Here is a 534-nt window from a genome sequence, read left to right on the forward strand (position 1 = left end):
GCGGCTGCACACGCCGCCTCTGACCCCTTCGCCGTCACCCTCTCCCAGCCGCGTGAGCGACCGTCACACTTCTCCCGAGGGCCGTGGTGTGGGCCTGTCAGCACCATCGGCTCTGGGGAGAAACACACACGGTCCCCACGTCGGCCACGCGGAGCGCGTATTTGCCCCTCACCAGGCGTGGGTCACAAGGGGTCATGACGTCGGAGCGTCTCCAGCACACAGCCAGGCCTGCGATGACCGCGCGTGCGTGCGTGCTGTCCTCGTGTGCGTGCACGTGTGCGTGCACGTGTGTGTGCACGCAGAGCTGAGGCCACTGCGGCTTCGGCCTTTCCTAACTCCGCGTGCTGTGGACCGCAGCCCCTGGGAAGCCTGGCGCCCCCGCCGGACAGCAAGGTGACGGAGAAGGAGAAGAAGCCACCCACGGCCACCACCAAGGCGGGCAGAGGGAAAGCGAAGGGCAAGAAGAAAGGGAAAGCGAAGGAGGAGGTGGAGGAAGAGACCGACCCCCGGAAGCTCGAGCTGCTGAACTGGGTA

General features: G+C 66.7%; 1 protein-coding gene across 1 annotated transcript in view; it reads left to right on the top strand.

The window, feature by feature from the left end:
• The window catches only part of TRPM1 (transient receptor potential cation channel subfamily M member 1), a 62,874-nt gene that overhangs the window by 29,966 nt on the left and 32,374 nt on the right, over positions 1-534 (top strand). Inside the window, exon 12 of the mRNA XM_039853456.1 lies at positions 358-531. Coding sequence (XP_039709390.1) covers positions 358-531 — 174 coding nt within the window. The remainder of the gene's footprint in view (positions 1-357; positions 532-534) is intronic.

The sequence above is a fragment of the Pteropus medius genome, unplaced genomic scaffold (genome assembly GCF_902729225.1).
Source record: "Pteropus medius unplaced genomic scaffold, Ma_sr-lr_union100, whole genome shotgun sequence".
Classification (NCBI taxonomy): Eukaryota; Metazoa; Chordata; class Mammalia; order Chiroptera; family Pteropodidae; genus Pteropus; species Pteropus medius.